Here is a 22337-nt window from a genome sequence, read left to right as displayed (position 1 = left end):
AGATGGGATGTACATCATTCTAAAGCTCAAATACTAATATTTTGGAATATTTTACGAACAAATGTTTACTGTGGTGTGTGTAGATGTAGTGGACAAAAATTTCGAGAAGAAAAAAACAAATTGATTTCTTTCTGTTTTTTTCAATGGTTTATGGACTAAAACAATTTTTGCCAACTAATTGAATAGCAAATCGGAGCATACGGAGCCTAATTTAGCATGTGGGGTTTATAGAGGGTACGAAACATGTCTATGGTAGCTCGATACTCCCCCCTCAAAGGTCTATACCTATACAAACGAAACACAAATTTCTGCATAACTGGATAATTTATAGAGAAAATGGAACCAAAATTGGGATTTCAGGGTTTAAGAGTACGAGAAATGTAATGTACAGTGACTCAAATCCGTAATCGTACCCCACCATGCAGATCTCTTTCCCTTCTTTTGAAAATCGAAAACAAACTTTCGGAACATTCTATTTAGATAAAATCATAGTGTCATATGAGAGTTAAAAGGTTTGCTATTTGTTTTCAGAATAATGGTTTTTATTTCTCTAAAAATGGCGAATGTGTGTGCTAATGTACGAAAATTGACTCAAACTCATAATCGTACGCTGGTTGAAATCTCACCTAGATTTCGAAAGGGTTGGCCAATTTCCGAATTCCATCATTAGTGTGGTATCCCTTGTTCATTGCAACTAGTTCTAGCTGTCTTTACCCATATCTACGAGTTTTTTTGTGTATTCGGAAGGAATATTCATCAATTTTGCATCAAGTGATTTTTAAAAACGTTACTTTCAGTAATTTAATGGTTTCTAAATTTCCTACACAGATAACTTCCTCAGTTTTTCACTGAAATTGATGTCGGAAGATTGTGGAGGAATATCAATAACTTTTGAGTCATTGTAATGTAACCATGTGCGAACTTCATATGTCTTGAGCTCTTGGTCATGGAGCTCATTCTGATCCATTACACCATCGATAAAAACCAAATTAAGCAATCAAAAAGTTTGTAATGTGCCCAAGAATGGCAGCTTGAATGCCCGAGCACAGAGGGATAAACCGTTTCTAAGCAAAAAAAACAGTAACTCCAATTTGATTGTTCCAAACAGCATGAAACACATCAATGTCTTACTGGTAAGATGTTATTTCCATAGATGGGCCCAAATTTGATATTTTTGGCTCCGATGGTTATCGTATGGAGGAGGCCAACGATGAATTAAACGTAAAAAAATCTGAAAGCAACATTTAAACATGGTGGTGGTGGAGGGATGGTATGAGGGTGTATGTATGAGCAATTTAATTATCATCAATGGTGTATTGGATCAGAATGTTTACATGAACATCCTGAAGGAAAATATGAAGCAAAGTGTCAACAAAATGAGGTGGAATCGAGGATTCAAGTTTTGCCAAGACAATGACCCAGAGCTCAAGACATATGAAGTTCGCACATGGTTACATTACAATGACTCAAAAGTTATTGATATTCCTCCACAATCTTCCCACATCAATCCCAGTAAAAAACTAAGGAAGTTATCTGTGTAGGAGATTCAGAAACCATTAAATTACTGGAAATCATTGTTTTTAAAACCACTTAATGAAAAAAATGATAAATATTCCTTCCGAATACACCAAAAAACTCGTAGATAAGGCTAAAAACAGCTAAAGATAATTGCAATGAATAAGGGATACCATACTAATGATGGAATTCGGAAATTGGCCAACGCCTTCGTAATCGAGTTGAGATTTCAGCCAGCGTACGATTATGAGTTTGAGTCAATGTTCATACATTAGCACACACATTCGTCATTTTTAGAGAAATAAAAACCATTATTCTGAAAACAGATAACAAACCTTTTTCGAAGGGAAGGGAAAAGAGATCTGCATGGTGGGGTACGATTACGAATTTGAGTCACTGTATATCCTCTGAAAGAAGATGAGAATCACATAAAAATATTACACATATCTCAACCAACCCTTTTAACAACAAAACATGACAATTGAAAGTTTTCAGAAAACTCTGAAGGTTATTTAAAATTAAATTCCCAAATGTTCTACAATTGCACCTTGAAAAGCGTTTTTAGTCCATTTAATGTTTGCGTTAGCGAAATTGTTCTTTGTTCGAAATTAGAAAAATATATTTAGGTGGAAAAACGCACTCCTATATCATTTAACTATACATCCATTCCATACCAAACCGATATAGTGATTCTCAAATTTTCGTGAAAAGTGGTAGTTTTGTTCTTTATCGCAATGCATTAGACCCGATTTTTATATTTTTTCGTTAGTGTGCCATTTCCATTTGTGGTTGGAAAAATCAATTATTTCCACATTTTCCCAAAAAATCATAACTAATATGAATAAAAATGAATCGCCAAATGTGATGGTAAGCGCAAAACGCGAGAAAAGAATAGTCAGATTTGAGCTGTCTTCATTTTATTGTATTTTATTTATCAAAGATGTATTCCATGTAACGAAGAAATATGTTATTTGTTAGATTCAAGAATCTTGAACGAGAATTGTGTCTGAAAATAATTCTGTATAATAATGAGTTTTGGTAGAAGTACTAGAAAATATATAGTAAAAGGAAATTGTAAAGGGATAGCTAGAAGATCAATCAATCAATAGCGATAGCGATTGGATCGCTTAGTAAGAAAACGTGAATGTTTGAATGTATTGATAAAAAAAACATTTTGGGCGGGGCGAAGTTTGCCAGGTCAGCTAGTAAATAAATAATTATCGCATCGCAAATCGAAATGCAGTTTTTAAAATTCCAATAAATTCTGTACAAAAATAATTAAAATAAATATTTAAAAAAAATTGACGAAAAAAAATTGTTTAAATTTTTTGCATCGATTTCAAAAAAAATCAAAATTGATTTTCGATTTGCGATGCGATCATTATTTATTGAACAATTAATGATTTAAGACGGAGGGTGAATTCATTCAAACAACAATATCTCTGTATGAAAGGTCATACAGGAACGTTATAGGAATCAAATGAAAATTGGCCGATAAAGCTAATTAGATTTGCTCTTGAACTAGTTGACAAAAAAGTATCAGTCCATAAAATCAAACAGAAAGAAATCGATTTTTTATTTCTTCCCGATATTTTTGTCCACTTCATCTTCGCACTCCAAGAAAAAAAATTGTACGTTAAAATATTCCAAAACATGAAAGTTTAAGCTTTAAAATGATGTACATCCCATCTTTATGTGTTCATTCTATGTAAAAAAAATAATATTTTATTGGTAATGAAAAAATAGGCAATAACTTTTCGGGCAGCCCAATGGAATGAATTCGTTTATAACGAAACATACCAGCGAAGTATTTCGTGTCTCATCGCTCCAATTTAGAGTAGGGGAAGGTTGCCCTAATCCGACCGGTGGCCCTGAACCGACCACCTCTTGTATCTCTGGAATGGCGCCGCCTACCGATTTTTAGTGGTGCCAAATTAAAGATGTCAATACACTGACAATTCGGTTGTATGGTGACCTTTTTCCTGTTCCCTTCATTCTAGTATTTTGGCGCCGTTTCGTGTCTCCAATGTTTTCAAAAAAGGAAAATATAGATTTTCGACCTGTACGGAAAATGAGTTAAATGTTCTTGTAGATGTCCAAAAATTACAAAACTAGGCAATTTCGATTGCTTATGGTCTGCTCATCAAAACAAGCTAACAATTCGGTTGAAAGGTTCATAAGGTTGACGTCTAGATGGCGCCACTTGCAAAAATCTACTTGACTATCACAAAGCATCATCTTCCAATGGAGGAGGCGATCTGGCGTAGTGGTAACATCCATACCTCTCACACTCAAGATCACGAGTTCAATTCTCACATATTCTTCCAAAAATGGAAGCAAAAATGACGAACCAGCCAAAAGTGTTGAAAATCACTATAATACAGAAAAAAAAATATTCCAATGAATACGTGTGTGTGAAGCAACTTTTGTTATTGTGAAAAAAATGGAAAAATCACAAATCAATGAAAACGATGGCAAAATTACATGAATTGGGCTTCGAATTGCTTCCGCATCAAACGTATTCGCCAGATCTGGCCCCCAGCGACTATTTTCTGTTCGCAGACCTGAAGAGAATGCTCGCTGGCAAGAAATTTAAGACCGACGATGAAATGATTACCGAAACTGAGTCCTATTTTGTAAAAACCGAAAGAGTACTATAAAAATGGTATCGAAAAGTTGCAAGACCGCTATAATCGCTGTATCGCCCTCGAAGGCAATTATGTTTAATAGTAAAGTTGAATTTAGGATTTAGGAATTCAGGTTTAGGATCATCATTTTTGAAGGGGTCGAACTTCCGATTTGGCCTCTGTTCTTCCCTTTTTCGGCTCATGAACCACGTCGGCCAGTATACAACATAGTTTGAGAGTTGTACTCATTTCAATGTAGAGGTTGTCAAAAAACGATAATTTTGTGTGAATTGTATGTGCCCGTTGCAATTTAGAGGGTCTGGTCAGGGCCACATTCCCCTATATTTCATCACGAACCTGTAACAGATATATCTATGCAACCGAGAGAAGCTTCTGAAAATGAACGAACAATGTATTCATCTCAACAACTCCACGGTACGATGTTCCGAATTCAATGTATTTCAATACGCACCAGCGTTTCAATACCATGAGAAAACTATAGAGACAACCGGGACAATTCATTTTTTTTTCAATATATCAAAAACATGTGTGAATTTTTATCCAGAAGGGTGACGACCAAGACACTACCGCATTGTTTACGCAGGATAATGAATTAACGCCAACGAGAACGAACATTATAGAAATTTAAGAATTAAGTACTTATCAGTACAAGTATTTGGTAGCCCTGACAAGGGTCCATATGACATCGAAATTTTTACGTTTGCTTGGATCGGCGGTGTTGTTATTCTCGGGTACGGTGCTTTATCAGTTCATTCGTCTCTATTATTGAGGACCTTTCTGGACTACTGAATCTAAACTTCACTCATGCCTTGCGAGAAAAGCAGTTTTTTTTCGATTCTCTCTTTTGGTCATAACTTAGCTGTAAACACATTCCCAGCTGTATTTGACAATGTGGAAGATACGTCAGAAACTCATCTATCGGATTCTATAGCAAACTCAAATTGGAACGTTTTTGCAGTTGAGTTATGAACTGAAGAAAAAGTTGATGAAGAGAAATCAATCAAGTCACTTACACCTCTTTCTTTCTAAACTCCTCATTTGCATTGACGGTTTCACCAAGCTCCTCATTTTTATGACCGTATTCGGTAAGCACATTCCGAGCTGCAAAAATGCAAGCGAGTACAAAAATACCCGCACATTGCATGTATCTGCAATGACGATTTCCTCAGGCTCCCTGATTTTGCGTCTGTGTTAGGCAGAGTTGCCAATCTTCCAGTTTTTTTTCCGGATATTGCCTTTTTCCAATCAAACCATCTGAACAGCCAAGGGTCGAAAATCTCCAGTGCTTTTCGTCTTCCACAGTTTTAAGTGCTTTTCGTCTTCCACAGTTTTAACCAGCTTTTCAATTTCATTTTCAAGTTTATTTATATCCAAAAATATTTTTTTTGTGTTTTTCATATTTGAGAGCCCTATTCTGCTCTACTCACATCGAAGGTCTTTACAACGTTTATCGTCTTTCTGTATCTACATATATTTGTATGCTATAAGCCCACAGAAGTATGGTATGATTTTTCTTCACTAATTTGTCTCCCTTTTATTGACATTCTGACCGACCAGGAAAATTATGTCTGTTTGGCTAATGTTCATGCAGGTGCTGATATCGAAATGTTCAGTAATAAATATTTGTCGGTATGTAAAATTTCACACAATGCGGTAGCTGATTTCGAGACCAATTCGATAAGGTTTTACATCCCACTCTGTAATCAAGTCATTTTAATTGCAATCAAACATTTCAAGTTCAGGGTTCCTTTGATCATCAATATGACCATAACTGATCAAACTAATGTCATAGGAGGGAACCATATGCCAATTGTTCCCTTTCCACAGTCTTCCAAATATTTGGGATCCAAATGGTTTTCAGAATATCGATAATGAATTTAGGGAGATCCTAAACATGGATCCAACCACTCAACATTTAGTTTGTTTGTCAAACCTCAACTATTTCAAAAACATATATACATTCCAATGTTGTAATATACTTCTAGCGATAGTTTAAAACAATTGAACTCATACTAATAAACTTCCAAAAGCCATTCCATTCTATATATATTCAAAATTTTAGTTTCTCTTTGAATGACACTAACCGTTGATCCATTGTTTGAAATATATTTCAATAAAATGAATAACTGCTTGTAAAATATTGTTTTAACAAATTATTGAGGTTCCAATCGGTGTAACCTCTTGATAAAAGTCTCAATAGCTTAAGTTCAATTACAGTTAGCCTATTGATCTGTTATAACACTTTAGAGATTCAGTTTTCATTTATCAGTTCAGTATAATAACAAAATAGTTCCTAGCATTTGATAGTACCCCAATAATTTCTATTTTGTTTCTTTCTATTTCTCTTTTCAGTGTTTTGTGTTACATTTTTAAGTGGACTCTAGCCACATTAATGGGTAGTATTCAACAGATGACGTGCATAAAAAAAGTGAACTGTGCATCTTTTGATTAATCGTTACCTTGTATACCGAGGAAAGCATATCGCATTGTTTCGACGACATTATACTCGTGATGAAAATAAAATCCAGTAAAACATCCGAAAATAAAAATTAGTGCCATTGGACCCGATCCAGCAACTACGTGAGACAGATAATTTTTCCTTTTACCCAATATCATAATGAAATACGTGGTTTGAAACACATAAGTGTCCTTAATGTGAAATAAATGTATACCGAAAATCTGTGTGTCTTATGAGAAGATTAAACCAACAATAGGTGCATTATTTCAGTGTAGTGTCATAATCTTAGAAGATTTTAAGCCGGTTATCAAAGTGCAAAAGTGTGCTATGGAGTTCAGATCAATGAGCATTCGTCGGTTTTCCCTTTTTAGTTCTGTTTATTTCTGCTTTGCGGACGCTACCGCCGACGTCGGCCCAGAAAATGCTCGCTATGCGTCGCGAAAGTGATCAGATCTTCAGTGGAAGTGCCAGCGCAATCAATCACACAAGCAGCTACAATCAGCACTTGCTTCCGTCCCACACCACTAGTAGCGCTAGTGTTAGCGCAAGCAGCAGCGCGGGTCATCCCACCAACAGTGCGCTTTCATCCCATTTGAACCCCACCAACAGCAGTGGCAGCTTAGTAGCAAGTAGCAGCAGTGCTTCGAGTGTTAGTGCAAATCACGGTACAACTGCCGTGATTGAGTCGGCTCCAGCCTTAGTCGGAACCAACAGTGCTAGTCCCACCGTTCAATCTCAATTATCATCAACGCCTTATCATCACCATCTCCATCATCACTATCATCACCACCAACAACAACAGCAGCAGCAGCAGCAGCAGATTCAGTCGGCCTCATCACATCATCACCACCACCATCTGGGCGTTGGCCATAATTTCAACGGACTAAGTGCTGGAACTTCGGCCGCCTTCGGGAGTTACAACAGTTTCGGATCTGGAAGTAAGTTTCAGCTACAGGTGTAGAATGCTTTGATACTATTCATTAAAGATTGGGGCAAAAAAATGAACTATGTCAGCTTTTTACCGGCTTGAATTTTCTACATGTTAATAAAACTATGACTTATTAATATAATATAAAGTAGAAGTAAAGAAAATGAAAAAAAAATATTCGAGGAAATCCAAAAAATATCGGATAATTACACTGAAGAAACCCCATAAAATTGAAAAGAAAACAATGAGGTAATACTACAAATTCATTTTTTCTATTTCTTTAGAATAAAACATTGAGCTTACCGGTAGTTGTTTCTATCATTGACAAGTACTACGTAGACTAAAATAATTTCGTGCGTTTTGTGTAAGAAGGTACCAGGTCCTGCTTTTCCTGGTGGAACACGATTTACACGCATAGCTCTCGGAGTTTTTTATTGCTTTGTTGAATTTTTGAATTCTGCCTATGACCCATTCCGGCGTAACGTGACAACGTTTTGACTCACTGAAATATTTTTTTTTGTTCTGTTTTCATGCATAAGTCACACAATTTCCGAATGGTAATCGATATCAAAGCAAAATTGAGAAAATTTCCTACATGAATTTTCAGTTGGAAAATATTTTACAGTTGAATTCGCTCGTTTCCAGCCCAATACTTTTGTGACGTTAAAACAACTGTCTTTTTGCGGATTCCGGCTTTCGAACATTAATGTTGTATTTTCAGTTCTGTTTCAACACATACAAATAAATTTTGTCCCATGATTTATGAACAAAAGATGAACGTAGATTCCTGTATATTCAGTTTTTCAAAAAACTCGCAACAACATTGCAAAAATCCGTATCAACACGCTCTGTGCGAATGAACAGCCTCCATAAAGCGTTTTCATGCCACACAATCAGTAAGTTATATTAAATAAGAAATTCATTGTATTGTAGCAAGCTATATAAATTTTTATGTTTTTAATTACCCTGAATACTTCTCACATTCTTCTGAGTTCTCTCCTCCCCCTTTCAAAGGTCTATTCTATAGGGGAAGATGGTCCTAATCCGACCGGTGGCCCTCAACCTACCCCTTTGTGTATCACAGTAACGGTGCTTCCTACCGAATTTTCAGTAGTGTCTAATATTAGGCTGTCAAAAAAGTCCTGCGGTATTATTTTTGAATTTTCATTTGTTCATAAAATTAGTTACAATCATCTGTTTTATGTCAAATATGCGCCGTTTTGTTCGATGACTTGTTCCCAACGAGATGCCAACTTCATAATACCCCTGTTATAGAAGCTCGCTTCCTTATTGGCAAAAAACTCGGATAGCCAATTTTCACAGGCCTCTTTTGTGGCTAACTTCTGACTACCTAGCTCGTTCGCCATGGACAAAAACAGGTGGTAGTCATTTGGTGCAAGGTCCGGACTATACAGCGGATGCAAAAGAACCTCCAATCCGAGCTCCCGGAGCTTCTGGCGCGTCACCAAAGAAGTGTATGGCCTGGCGTTGTCCTGATGGAAGACAATGCGGCCTCTGTTTAACAAAGATGGCCTCTTCTTCATGAGTGCTACCTTCAAGCGGTCCAGTTGTTGGCAGTACAGGTCCGAATTGAGCGTTTGGTCATAGGGAAGCAGCTCATAATAGATTATTCCTTGACAATCCCACCAAACATACTGTAGAACCTTCCTGGCCGTTAATGAGGGCTTGGCCACCGTCTGAGCCGCTTCAGCGGACTTCGACCACGACCGTTTGCGCTTCACGTTGTCGTAAGTGACCCACTTTTCATCGCCAGTCACCATCCACTTCAGAAACGGGTCGATTTAGTTGCGATTAAGCAGCGATTCACATGCGTCGATACGGTCAATGATGTTTTTTTGCGTCAACGTGTGTGGCACCCATACATCGAGCTTCTTTGTGAATCCAAGCTTCTTCAAATGGTTAATAACGGTTTGATGACTTATCCCCAGCTCTTGGCCGATGCTACGGCTGCTACTATGCCGGTCTTTCTCGGCTAATTCAGCGATTTTGTCGCAATTTTCGACGACAGGCCTTCCGGAGCGTGGCGCATCTTCGACGACCTCTACACCAGAACGAAAACGTTGAAACCATCGTTGTGCGGTGGAAATGGAAACTGTATCGGATCCATAAACTGCACAAATTTTATTGGCAGCTTGAGATGCATTTTGCCTTTGTCATAGTAGTACTGTAAAATATGTCGGATTTTCTTTTTATGTTGCTCCATATTTGCGACACTATAACTCACGAACGACTTAACCAAACAAAACACTGTCAAGGACTATATTATAGCGCGCGAAAATACCTTTCCAACAAGCTATAGTATGACTCGATACAATGAAAATAACTAGAACTACGCGCTTACAACGACACCTCGCGGAAATACCGCAGGACTTTTTTGACAGCCTAATATTTTTATGGGACCCCCTCTCCATTTCAGAGGAGGGAGGGGTTTCATACCATTATAGAAACATTTCTTATACACAAAAACCCTCACATCCCAAATTGTGTTTGATTAGTTCTCGAGTTATGCAGATGTTTGTATTTCGTTATAGAGGAGGGAGGAGTGTATTCATTATAAAAACGTTTCGTACCCCTAAAACCCCTAAATTCTCGAGTTATGAAGAAATTTGTGCTTCATTTCTATGGTAGATAAACCCCCCCCCCCCCCTTCTTAGAAGGATGGGATGAGTGTTGAATCACACTAGAAATTTCTTGTCCGCTAGAACCTCCACATGCCAATTTTGGTTCCGTTTGCTTAATTAGTTCTTGAATCATGCAGAAATGTATGCTTCATTTGTATAGCAGTCCCCAATCTCCCCTCGGAGAGAGAGGGGAGGAGTGTCTATTCACCATAGAAACGTTTCGTGTCCCCTAACACCTTCGCATGCCAAATTTGGCTCCATTTACTTGATTAGTTTTCGAGTTATACAGAAATTAGTCTTTCATTTGTATGGCAGTTCCCCCTTAGAGAGGGGGGTGGAGTGTCTGGCCGCCGTAAAAACATTTGTTGCACCCTAAAACCTCCACATGCCAAATTTGGTTTCATTTTCTTCATTAATTCTCGAGTTACGCAGAAACTTGTGTTTCATTTATATGGCAGCCCCCCCTTAGAGAGGGGGGAGGAGTGTCTAACCACCATAGAAACATTTATTGCACCCTAAAACCTCTATATGCCTAATTTAGTTTCATTTGCTTGATTAATTCTCGAGTAATGCGAAAATTTGTGTTTCATTTGTATGACAATACCTTGTAGTAAGTTCATCAAAACAAGCTCTATAAATTGAAGCTACATATTACCTTTAGTGTACGGTATGTCGTTATTTGGAAAAAGTCAGGGTGGTTCTTGATCTCCAAAAAGGTGGTCCTAAATCAACCCCCTGTTTTTAAATCGTGATTATCTAACACGTTCACTCTGAAGCTTGCCATCAAAGGCTCGCACAAGCCTGGCTCACCAAGCGGCGCTCACTGCCGGGGGAACGCATTTGATTTTTCAATCAGAAACTTTTGATTAACTATATGTATACATGTTTATGTTTGCGTGTTGAAGATGACGTTGACGTTGACGTTGATTTTGACTATTGACAGTTGACGTTTGTGTGTGCATTTTTGTCGAACTCTACACGCGTCGTTCTTCCCACTCTAACATTATCTCCCCCTCGCTCAAATCCTATCTGCTCACTATAAAACTTTAATTTCTTTTTTCATCCCTTCTTATGTACCCATGACTATGTGCTAACACAATTTTTTTTATTCAGTTTATTTTATCAGACTCATTTAGCAATTCAGCTGGAACAGAGCCGAATTCATTCGTTTACATTTTTATCCTAAGATAACTTTTGTTGTCTATTACACTGTTACCATTTTTAGGCGTAAGAGAATTCCTATCTATGGTAAAACATTTGTTTTATCTATTACACAGTAGCCGTTTTGGCCTTAGAGTATTCTATTCTATCGAAACACAACACATGTCGCCTTTTTCGGAGTAAGAATATTCATATTGTTCGAATGTTCATAGTTGGAATGTTCACAGCGGGACTGTTGATATGAGGGCTCATTGTTATGTTATTAATAGTGCCCATTACCGATGCAGCAGACCGAAAATGTGAGCGGTAACCGTCATATGATGATTGTTGCGTGGACATAGTAGCTAGAATAACACGTAAAGATGGTCAGTTGAGGGGCCCTGAGTTATGAGCTCATGATCGTTCGCTTTGAAGCGGACACGCAACCAATTAGGCTACGAAAACCCCCTATGCTAACACTATTGTTCCATATCGTATTCTGGGATTTCATTCCATTTCCGGTCTTTTAGAGCCGTTTTAACGAACCGGAAGTGACCATCTTCGTTTCCAAAATGGCATTGGAATACGATATTCGACTTCCGCTAATATGACCCTTGCACCCAGTACTTATATCGTATGGAGTTTCCATTTTGTTTTGTAATTTAATACTATTATTAGCCAACCAGAAGTCGTAATGAGATTTTATTCTATATTCTGGAATATTCTTTCATCTATTCTTGACAAATCATCGAACAAAGTTCATTTGTATGTTTTGAAATGGAACTGTGTTTAATTAAATTATTCAATTATGTTCATCAAAAAATCAGCAACAAGTTAGGTGATGTTATGTCTCAAAAGTATTTGGCTGACAACAAGCCAATCTAACTATCAAATATTCTTCAACTGATGATTCTTATAGGGAATTTTCTCAATTTTACTATAACATCGTTTAATTTTGTATGATTTATACATGAGAACGCAAAAAAACTGTATGGATCGTATACTTTGCGTGACGTGACAACAACTTCTTGAGACAGTTGATACTACTCTATTTGTGGACCGATCTCAACCAAATGTTGCGGGTTGTTTACTCTCATTGTTTGCTCAGAGAAACCAAAGTTAAGTTCGTCTGATAATCTAAAAATTGCTTTATTTTTATGACGTGACAACGCTTCAAAATATTCGTTTTTCAAATGCTTGTTTCTTATAAATTACAAGATAAAACCACGGTTGTTCAAACAAGTGCTTAATTATCCATTCAATGGTATATAGACATTGAAGTTTGGTGAACAAGTGCAGAGATATCTCACCTAAAATATTTTAAATATAATTAATTTTTTTTAAACTCCCCTTTCACAAAGGTTGGTGTATACAAATTAAATCCGTTTCAGAGAACTTATGTTGTAACTAGTGCTTATTAAGATAACGTTTCCAATTTTCTCCTAAATCTTGATTTGAAATTTGGTTCTTTGGTACACAACCTCACGGAATGGGTTCTATGCAAAATTATGCTAGTATTTTAGTATCATGTTCTAAAAATATTGGAGATACTATATGAATTCAAAAAATGTATTGGGTGTGAAACTAAATTCGTTCCGTTTTTGTTTTGTTCATGAAAAACACATTTATTTGAGAAATAAAATGAATGTATACTAGGGTGCCAATGAATATATGAGAAAAAATGCCCTATACAAAATGTTCACCACCTCGAAAAACATCCTATGCCGAATTTCAACTCAATCGGACTTAAGGAAGGTGGCGCAAAGCGGTCAAAGTTTGATTTTTTGAAAATCGAAGAATGACCCAAGTAAGGAGTAAGGAAAATCGGGGTTTTCGAAAAATAAAATTATTGCCAAATGTCTTAAAATTGCATGAAGCGTCGAGATCTAGTGTCATCTCGAATTATTTTTTTTGTCAAAAATCGGCATTCTGGAAGTTTTTTTTCGGAGTACGAAACGAAAAGTTGTTGTTTTGGTGTCAATAAACATAGTAATCTCGAATTTCATTCGGAACATGCTACGAAAGGTTCATTTGCACGATAATATACCAAATGCAAAATATTAGCTCATTCGGACTTCATTTACTGGTGTCACAAACGTTCTCAAACTTTGACCCTGTTCTGAAGTAAAGTATATTCCACACAAAGCGTTCTGCATCGATCGAAATAAATGGTGAAACAGAATTTTCCATCCGCTTCATTTTAAAGAGATTTTAGCTCGTACAGCAACATGAGGCCGAGCAATGTTATAAGGTATTATTATCCTGACTGGTCGCATGATCTGAGCGTTTTTCGGCAAAAGCTCGCTTCAAACGGACCAATTGTTGTCTGTTTGGGTTTTTATTTCGAAACGAAACACGAACCTGCTCAAAAATCACCCTTTATATAGATGGAAGAAAATTTTCGCATGGATGTGTTCTCATTGGGTTTCTATGAAAATGAATGCGTCATTCTGCCCATGATTGCATAGGAGACGTAATCGACAACACCATTAGTGTTGGGGAAACGCTTTTTTATTGTTTTTGGCCTACAAGCATAACCATGCGAATTTCCGATGAAATTGTCTGTCCAGTTGGAGGATATTATCGGCAAAAAGAGGGCCTAGGTGATTTTGCGGATTATAACATATTATTTCCACTTGGAAAACGCTTGCGTCTATTTATGTGGACAATCTTTCATTTCAATGAACATTTGTCCGCATAGCTAGACGTAATCACCAGGTTACTCTGTTTGTAACGTTAGTATTTACAATTCCGATAATAGTCAAAACGTATCCGTCGGTAGTTTCAGTTGTTATCGGATAAAATCAAAAAGGTTTGGAAGAAATTTAGTGAAATGTATGGAAAAGACGTTCTTGATTTGTCGCGAGTCTATGATAGTTCTTTTTTCTTGAAGAATACTCTGGGATATGATAAGAACAGCAGGTTCGTGTTTTGTCAATTAATTGAATTTGTAAAGGCAATCTGCAATGTTGATAATTTTAGCCACATGATTTACCGATACCACGATCAATCGCATAAAGATGGTGGAATGACTTACTCCAACGGTATGATTAAATGCTGAGTATGTGGAATAATTCAATGTTGAATCCGAAGAATTATAATGCTAAGAACCAATATTATTTAAATTTTACTACTAATCTGATTGTTTCATTATCTTCTTGAAGATTCAAATGCAGAAATTTATGTATTTATAACATTAAAAAATACAATTGCTTCTCTTTGTTCATCGTGTACAGAAAATAGTAATTATATAAGCAGCGCTTCAATGGTTTGTTATATTCATCTATTAGGAAACACTAAGTAATAAAAGAGAATAAGTAAAACTATCGTGACAGACATGTTTGGACTCTACAAAGAAATGATTCAAATGTAGATTTAGCTTATAGCACATAATACAATTGTTGATCTTCGAACGATGTATGATAGCTGTATGGAACTACGTCTGATATGCGGACAAACAGTGATTTTACGGAAAGGTTTTTTTCTAAATTGCTCAAATGTTCTCGAATAAAAAAATGTTTGTTTGCATGTCTAGCAAACGTATTACATTGTGTAGAATGCGAAACAACGAAACAGTCGATTTTGTTCATTTTGTCGTTCACGTCTCCTATACAAACATGGGCAGCATTGGTATCGTAGTAGTCGTATAGAGGTATTGCACATCTCTAACCATTCCTTTTTTCATTATTGTCCTGAATTTGTACTTGACTTCGGTGAAAACGATATGATTTTTGATGCCTCAATTGAAATTGTACATCTTCCAAATTAATGAAAAAAATTAACTAAGAGCTTAGTTGTAGTTCCGTGATCGATCTTTTTTTATTAATGTAACAGATTTATGATGATATGATGATAAGTCCAAAAATTATATGAGAAATGTCCGTAAATTAATCGAAGAACAGGCAGAATATTGATTAAAATCATAAAAAAAAACAAAACATCGACTTATCCAATCTTGACGTTCAGTTTTCATTTTATTTTTCATTTTTCATTTTATTTATTATATCAACAGGCCTTTACATTAGTGCCCTAATGATATCTAAATCTAATTTAAATCTAAGTCTAAATGAAGATTTTATTAATGTCTAAGAACTACGAGGAACATTTTTTTGAGAGTTGAGCGAGACAGGTGAAAATCGAACGATGAAAAACATCGGTTTAGCACTCGACACATACTCGCTACGGGCTCGTTGTGCCCGTAATTTGTGCAGGAGTGAGGGAGACGAATAAAAGTGTAGTAGCGTAGGTTTCGATAGCAAATGTTGAAATTGTTCGTTTGAAGAAGGTCGGGACAGTCGATATTCGTGAGAATCAGATCCGATATAAAAGTAGCCTTAGCTACGTCTCTACGTACGCTCAGTAGATCAAGTCCAATTAATTTACAGCGGTTCTCGTAGTGAGGAAGATTTGAGGGATCATTCCAGGACAGATTACGTAAAGCGAAACGAACAAATTTACGCTGGATCGCTTCGATGCGCTGAATACCGTTTTGATAGTAAGGCGACCATGTTATGCATGCATACTCGAGAATTGAGCGAACCAACGCACAATAGAGTGCCTTGATGCAATAAACGTCTTTGAATTGTTTCGTGACACGAAAAATGAATCCGAGAGTTCTAGAAGCTTTGGCGGTGACGTAAGATATATGATCCTTGAATGTGAGTTTACTGTCAATGATGGCTCCTAGATCTTTGATTGCTACTACACGGCTTAAAATCACACTGCGCAATTTATATTCATAAACGACAGATGAACGTTTCCTCGAGAAGGATATAATGGAACATTTTTCAGGATTCAAAACCATTCTATTGTTATCACACCATTCAGCGAAAATGTCAAGCTGCTGCTGCAGGTACACTGCGTCATTAAGACAATTGACGGGCCAAAACAACTTGAAGTCATCGGCGTAAGAGAGTTTGTGGCACTCCAAGCAAAAGTTAACGTCGTTCAGGTACAGAAGAAAAATGTAAGGGCCAAGATGACTACCTTGAGGAACACCCGATGATACTGGAAACGGAGAAGATACAGTGTCACCTATTTTCACTGACATCACACGGCCAGTCAGGTATGAACGTAACCAGTTCAAGAAGTTGCCGTGGAATCCGAGACGTCGGAGTTTAGCGACCGCTATTTCGTGGTTTATTTTATCAAACGCAGCTGAGAAATCTGTATAAATTGCATCAATTTGTTGACGTGACTGTAGAGAGCGAGCGATGAATGAGGTGTACAGTACCAGATTTGTTGAGGTAGATCGCTTGGGAATGAAACCATGTTGTTGATGTGAGATGTAACTACTGCATGCATGGGAGATGAATTCCAAAACTATGAGTTCAAATAACTTAGACACCGAACAAAGGCTGGCGATTCCTCTGTAATTCTTGACATTTTTCCTGCAGCCTTTTTTGAATACTGGAAAAACGAAAGAATTTTTCCATGCTTTTGGAAAATTTCCACATTCCAGTGATCGAGAAAATAGCGAACTTAGTGGCGACGATAGACTACCAGAGCACTTCTTCAACACAATGGAGGGGATACCATCTGGCCCCGGATTTGTAGAATTTTTTATTTCGCGACAAGCTAATTGTACTCTGCTAGGGCTAATGGTAGTGAGGGCGCAGACAGATGGCAGATGAGGTACATTTCTTGTTGCTTTGAAAACTTGATCGTTGTTGAGATTTTCGCTAACGAAAACACTGCTAAATTGTTCCCGAAACAGCGCACATATGCTTTCTCTGTTTGAGGCCTCAACATTATAGTGTGTCATCACAGAAGGTAGTCCGAGCTCCTTTCGCTGTTTATCTACATATTTCCAGAATTCCTTTGGACTGAGTCGTAGATTACTTTGAACGCGAGTCAAATTAGCACCAAATAAAATATTGTTCAACCACTTGTAATTTTTGTTGGCGACAGAGTAGCGTTTTCTCCAAAAATCAGTTCGGTATTTTGAATATTTTTTCAAAGTAAGTCGTTTCTCTCTTCGAAGACGCTTCAAATGATAGTTTGTCCATGGAGGATGAGGAGGATCCTTAATAGTTTTCTTCGGAACAAACTGGTCAATTGCATAAAGAAGTACATGCGACAAGGACATTGCGGCTCCATCGATGTCGCGGTCGTTCAGAATGTCACTCCAGTCGATAGTTGAGAAGAAACGATTCATCATTGCGAAGTTTGATTTACGATAATTATAATATGTTGATTCGATTATGTCTGTAAAAACGAGCGGTGACGATTCATGTAATGAAACCAGCAGTGGTGGGTGATGATGACACAATTTAACAAGAGTAGATGGAGCTGAAGTTATTGTTGTATTGTGGACCATCTCTAAATTTACGAAGCATAGATCGAGAATGCGGTTGTTGTTGTTGTATATTCCGTTCATCTGATATAAACCAGCAGTACTATAACTGTCCAGTAGACGTTCTGTCATACGATGCATAGAAGAACGCGAGGAATTAGGATAAAAGTAGTTGGATGTATTTTTGATCCAACTGATACCAGGAAGATTGAAGTCTCCGAGGAGCAAGATGTTGTCATTCAGTTTTGTTTGATTCATTATCCACATAACCGAAGAAATGTGTTTGTCTATCACGGCTGGGTCATTTACACGGTCCGGAGGAATATAGGCAATGCCAATATAAGTAGTGTGGTTATAAAACGTCACAGCAACCCAAATCTGCTCCACACTTTGGCCATCTAGAGGAAGTAGTTCACGTGAGATGTATTTCGATCTAATAGCCAACAAAACACCTCCACCAGTGAGTTTGGAACTATTCGCAGCTGATCGATCTAGACGATAGACTATGTAAGAAGAATCGAACAATTGTTGTGACAATGTGTTGATATTGAGCCACGTTTCAGTAAAGGCATATACATCGTATGTAGCATCAGAACATGCTAGGTAATAATCAGTGATGCAGGTATTCATTCCGCCGACATTTTGATAATAAATTAAAATATTATGATCTATACAAGCGACACTCGGACTTGATGACGAGGTTATGGAGCGCTTATTCTCTGAACAAGTTACGCTGGATCCCTGTTCACCATTAGGGCAGAGGTTGTGGGGTTGCATAAAAAATAACCATGAGCGTTATCAGAATCTTGTTGGGCGGCTGCTCGACGTTGTTGGTTTGAGATTGATGCAATACGGTGAGGTGAGGTTTGCTGCACATTTTGAATTGTAGTCGGATTACGAATTACGAAAGTAGTGATCGATATTCCAACAGGCCAAAAATTCTGAGATGTAATCACCTTCTCAATAATCTCAGGAACACCCAATTTGAATGAAATGAAAGACAATGGAACATTATCTTCCCTATTCTGACGAACCAGCTTGTGACACCGAATAATCGAAGGATCACAACCGCATTTCTTAGAAATGAATTGAATTATGTTATCCGAGGATTCGGAAGGCAGGAACCGGGTGAGATAAAACCAATTCAATCGTTTTGTGATCGGTGCAACGGAGAGTGTAGGAAGAGTAATCGTAGACATGTTATTCCTATTCACATTTTGGTTGTCCCTAGCATTACCTGCATTTGCAATTAATAGTGGTGAACGACGAGCGTTGCTCTCTAATCTCACAGCCAGTGCGTTGTCGTTTAAGGGGGTATTCTAGTCTAGAAATCTGAAAAAATCGAAATTTTTTTTTTACCATATTTCTGTAGTTTAGGCATTCAAGAATATACTCTAGAAAGGACTTATCGAAAATCCTATTATTTACCTAGTTAGAGCCATCTTAGTGATGTGGTATCTAACCTGTTACGGCTATCACAATGAACTTCAAACGCGTTTCTCTCGGAACTAGTTTTTTTCTAACTGGCGTACACGATATCTCAAGTTCTACTGAACCGATTTATGTCAAATTTATATGAAAATTATCTGCATACATCTCTCTATCGCATGAACCAATAAAAAATTATAACTTTTTAATTTTACTATTTTTAAAAAATCGGTAAACGCAAAAAAAACGTTTTAAACAGCATTTTTGTTTTCAAACGGCCGCCATTTTGTTAAAACCCATGTTTTTGACTTGTCCGAGGTTCATGCCATAGCGACATCTTTACTGATTCAGAATCTGTTCGATTTTTTTGTTTCAGATAACCAGAAGGACTGGAATCGTGTACGCCATGGCACAACTTTTTTTTGAACACCCTCACTTCACCAGCATGTAACTATTCTAATTATGAATATTTTTTTCCGTCCTATTTTTGTTTTATTGTTGAAAGATAGATAAATGAATAATGATATAATGGATAGTAAAAATATTCTTTGTTTTATTTTTACGGAGTTCGAAAAAACGTCCGAAATTCGTGTCTCTACACTAGAATACCCCCTTAATGTAACGTTGGAGCTTATCGTAGCGATGTCGACAGCAGATGGTCCAATCGGCATTATCGAACGAATGGCGGTTCGGTTGGACGAGATGACATCCTTTGGCGATGAACGGTGAACATACGTTGCAGTTGGAACATTAGATCGTGACGAACAAGCTGTAGTTTTGTTGATCATATCGTTGACAGTCGTAACACCTGATATCGGTTGAGAATAGGTGAGAGGTGTAGTATCAAGTCCAGCTTCGACTGGACATATACTATGTAGAACGTTACCTGTGAAACCAGTGGATGTAGCCAGCACAGGTGAGGGGATGAGCGAAGATGAACGGTGAACATATGTTGATGTTGCAGTAGAGTTAATCGATCGTTTAGAACCAGCTGTAGTGTCGTTGTACATATCACTGGAGGTTGTAGCAGTAGTTGAGATTACAGGGTCCAAAACAGAAGTTGACGGCAGTGGAGGCGGTGGTATTGCGGTTGCAACTGAACCAGAAACGACTGGAGTAACTTCGACTGTATCCATGAGATCCGAAGTGTCAACTGAAGCATCAGTGCGCAGTTTTTTTTCCGTACGAGTAGCTATGAGTTGCGGTGATGACCCACTGCTGGTGCGACTGCGCTTATTATTGTTTCCCGAAACCGAATCGGCAGCAAACGATTCAAACACGTTAGTGAATTCGAATTGTAGATTGTCGATCACTTCATCGAACGCTTTTTTATCAATCGTGACGTTGGTATGAGGAGAGCGGTTACAGCAACTGTGTCGTGGAAGATTTTCACCATATGCGCGGCAGTTTCATGAACTAATGGTGGTTACATTCGGCGACCATAAATCAAAAGCAAATTTTCATCAGACAGACAACTTATAGCAAAAGGGAAAAAACCTATTCCGTATATGAGATAATCCTCAAATAGTCACGTCTGGTTCTGTTGCTGTTTTTGTTTAGTTTATTTTGTGAAGATTACCTACATTCGCGAGGTGTGCTTGAACACAGTACTGCGAAACGAATCTCGTAACAATTTTACCAAGTATTGGGATGATATCAATTTATAAACAAAATATATCTACATTTTCGCGAGAAGTCGGTCTTCGTCACCACCACTAGTCTACATCATCGAAGATTAGGAAATTCAGTTGTCTTTCTGATAAACAGTACCGTGAATATATATGTTTAGGATTTACGTTGAAAAACATTTGAATACATGTGGGTTAATACAAAACGTAACGATAATGTTTTTCAACGTAACTCCTAAACATATAGTTCTACCAGAGTGATGTATTTTGAAAATTATAAGCAAATTCATAAAATTTCATGAACAAGGCGGTATAACACGACAAACATATTAAAAGAGTCTATAAAAGACCATAAATTACAAATATTCTTTTGAATATCTCTAATGGCTAAATTTAGAAGGAGGTTGATAAAGAGTTTTTTTTTTGTTTTAAATAACATCAGAATTCATAATTTGTGGCTAAAAATAATTAATAACATACAAAAATTCAAGGTTTCGAAAATTCATAAAACTTCGATGTTCTACAAAGTTCATCAAAAATAGTTTTACCATCTTGTATTCATTTTTTAAATTTTATATATGACTTTTTTATAGGAAAAAATTGAGAAAAAAAATACATATATAAATCTGAAAAAAAATTAAATTTGAAAAAGACAATATATTATAAATGTTTTTTCAAATATCTCGAGAATGGCTACATTTAGAAGGAGATTGATAATGAGCTTATTCATTTTAAATCACATCAGGATTCTTAATTTGTGGCTAAAAATGATTGTTCACATACAAAAATTCGATGTTTCCCAAATTTGATCAAAAAATAGTTTCACCATCTTGTACTCATTTTTTAGATTTTCTACATGACTTTTATTTTATATGAAAAAAAATTAAAAATATATGTTTTAGATATTTTAAATTAAAGTTTTCTTTGTAAATTAAAAAAAGTACTAATTTTATTTCTCCGTGTATATTTTTTCACGTTTGGACAGCAATACTCTATAACTCTTTCTAAGACACTATGTCGGTAGGACTCATTGTTTTTGAGATATGAATTATCGAAGATTTATTCACTAAAATCGATACGCCCTTTTCAAAAGTTGAGCCAAAAAATTCCCAAATGCTGTCGAAACTCATATTTCTTCCAACACACATGGAATGCAAATTTTTTTCGAATCAAAAATACAAGTTTTTAAAATCTATGTTTAGTTCCATTTCATTTGAAATTGCACAGGAGCAAACATGAAAAATTATATTTGAGCATGAAAACAATATTCTATTGATAAAAATATTATAACTTTGAATGTATATACAAACATGCAGAAACCTTTGCTTCTCGCAAATATTACTAAAATACATTGCAATTCGTCGTGACTAAAACACATCACAATCACTTTTATGTTGGCATTCGCAGATATATAGCTCCGCGGATCATTGTATCACCATGAAAACTTTTAGAGCTTACTAATAAAAACATTTTTCGATGCAGAACTTGTCAATATCTCAACTTTACTCAAAGTTATTGATATTTCTTCCCAAAAAACTTGCTCTCTTCATTTGTTTGTCAGATACCATAAGTTTTTGGATGAAAACCCATCAATAACTTTAAGCAGGATTAAGATATTAACATGTTCTGCATCGCAAAATGTTGGTATTGATAAG

The 22337-nt window shown here is 36.7% G+C and overlaps 1 protein-coding gene across 4 annotated transcripts in view; it reads left to right on the top strand.

Annotated features, from left to right (window-relative positions):
* Nucleotides 1-22337, top strand: part of LOC129780244 (myb-like protein A) — a 228593-nt gene that overhangs the window by 29680 nt on the left and 176576 nt on the right. For 3 of the 4 annotated variants that reach the window (XM_055788297.1, XM_055788296.1, XM_055788295.1), the window contains exon 2: nucleotides 6516-7559. In XM_055788297.1, coding sequence (XP_055644272.1) covers nucleotides 7043-7559 — 517 coding nt within the window. In that variant the 5' untranslated portion in view covers nucleotides 6516-7042. Of the gene's footprint in view, nucleotides 1-6515; nucleotides 7560-19458; nucleotides 19502-22337 lie in introns of those variants that run through there. The other variant, XM_055788298.1, reaches the window with a different exon arrangement.

Source organism: Toxorhynchites rutilus, chromosome 3 (assembly GCF_029784135.1).
Source record: "Toxorhynchites rutilus septentrionalis strain SRP chromosome 3, ASM2978413v1, whole genome shotgun sequence".
NCBI lineage: Eukaryota > Metazoa > Arthropoda > Insecta > Diptera > Culicidae > Toxorhynchites > Toxorhynchites rutilus.
The sequence above is the reverse complement of the archived record's forward strand: the minus strand, read 5'-3'. Positions and strand labels throughout refer to the sequence as shown.